Source organism: Aptenodytes forsteri, unplaced genomic scaffold, assembly GCF_000699145.1.
Source record: "Aptenodytes forsteri isolate BGI_AS27 unplaced genomic scaffold, ASM69914v1 Scaffold273, whole genome shotgun sequence".
In the NCBI taxonomy this organism is placed as follows: Eukaryota; Metazoa; Chordata; class Aves; order Sphenisciformes; family Spheniscidae; genus Aptenodytes; species Aptenodytes forsteri.
Window position 1 is genome coordinate 2,676,904 of NW_008795041.1, and position 1,398 is coordinate 2,678,301.

The window sequence follows — 1,398 nt, forward strand, 5'->3', positions numbered from 1 at the left end:
ACTTGGCAGTGCTAGGTTAATGGTTGGACTTGATGATCTTAAGGGTCTTTTCCAACCTAAACGATTCTATGATTAAGTAGATTTTGCTTGGGAGTTGGAAAGGATTTTAAGTTTTATAGGTGCATCAAAATCAACTCCTTTTTTTGCTTACAACTGTTACAGAATACCAGAAAGAGCTTAAAAATGAGTTCAGTGGTCACTTCTTTTACAGTGATTTAAGTCAGTACTTCTCCTGTATTTCTAACAAAGCAACTGATTAACTGGTCACAAGGCAAGTACTTGCATATATGTGAGCAACCACAAGAGTGTGACACACAAGACAGGGTAAGCCAAAAGGGAGGTGAGCTAGCTGCCACCAAAAGGCAGGGGAGAGGGGAATCCTAGTCATCACCCTCCAGCTGAACACTCCTGCGGCTTACTTTACCTGACAACATCCAAGTAAGGACCTTACCTATTGCTCCTGTTTTAGTAACTGTTAGACATCCCAACCCAGGAGCCAATTCAACCAAACCATCAGGGGACAGTGGAAGAACAGCGAGATGTACTGTTCTGCCAGGTCAGTGATCCAAGAAATGTTACAGTCGGTATAAAACAGAAAGCGGGACTGTGCATCCAAGAGACAACAAACAACTACTGGCAACACTGAACTACATCAGCTAAGCTAGCTGCTTACAGGCCCTTACACAGAGGAACTCAAGGGATTTTTAGGGAATGTTTACATACATACTGTATTACACACGGCATCACAATAAGGTCAAGGAGAGGCAAGCTTCATTCTTAAGTGGTTGAAGCTATTTAAAATTTCCCTTTTCCTAAAGTCTTCCTCCTACACTAAATGTGTCATTTAGAATTCAAATACAACCCCAGTAAGAATACCTGTCTTTATTCCACAATAACTTTGTATTTCTCAGACATCCAGATGTTTTCTTTGTGTATCAACTTCCAATGTACGTCACTTACAATATCTGACTGAAAACAATGGCATTGCCATACTACAGTTAAAAAACTCACCTTGCCCGTCTTCCTTGAACACCAGTTCTCTTTTTTCCGATTCATTCTCATTCTTACCTCGTCGCCTATTTTTACCTCCTTTGCCTAAATTAAAAGGGGGAAAAAAAGATGTGTTACTATCTGTGAATACAGTGAATACAGACTTACAGGGATTTCTGTGCCTGTTCTCTATATGGCTGTTTTGAGTATCTGTCATGGTTTAACCCAGCGGGCAGTTAAACACCACACAGCCGTTCACTCACTCCCCCCCAGTGGGATGGGGGAGAGAATCTGGAAAAAGGTAAAACTCGTGGGTTGAGATAAAGACAATTTAATAGGACAGAAAAGGAAGGGAAAATAATAATAATAATGATAAAAGAATATACAAAACAAGTGATGCACGATGCA

General features: G+C 40.5%; 1 protein-coding gene across 1 annotated transcript in view; it reads right to left on the reverse strand.

Annotated features, from left to right (window-relative positions):
* EIF1AX (eukaryotic translation initiation factor 1A, X-linked) overlaps positions 1–1,398 on the reverse strand; it is a 10,239-nt gene that overhangs the window by 8,400 nt on the left and 441 nt on the right. Inside the window, exon 2 of the mRNA XM_009276935.1 lies at positions 1,012–1,131. Coding sequence (XP_009275210.1) covers positions 1,012–1,131 — 120 coding nt within the window. The remainder of the gene's footprint in view (positions 1–1,011; positions 1,132–1,398) is intronic.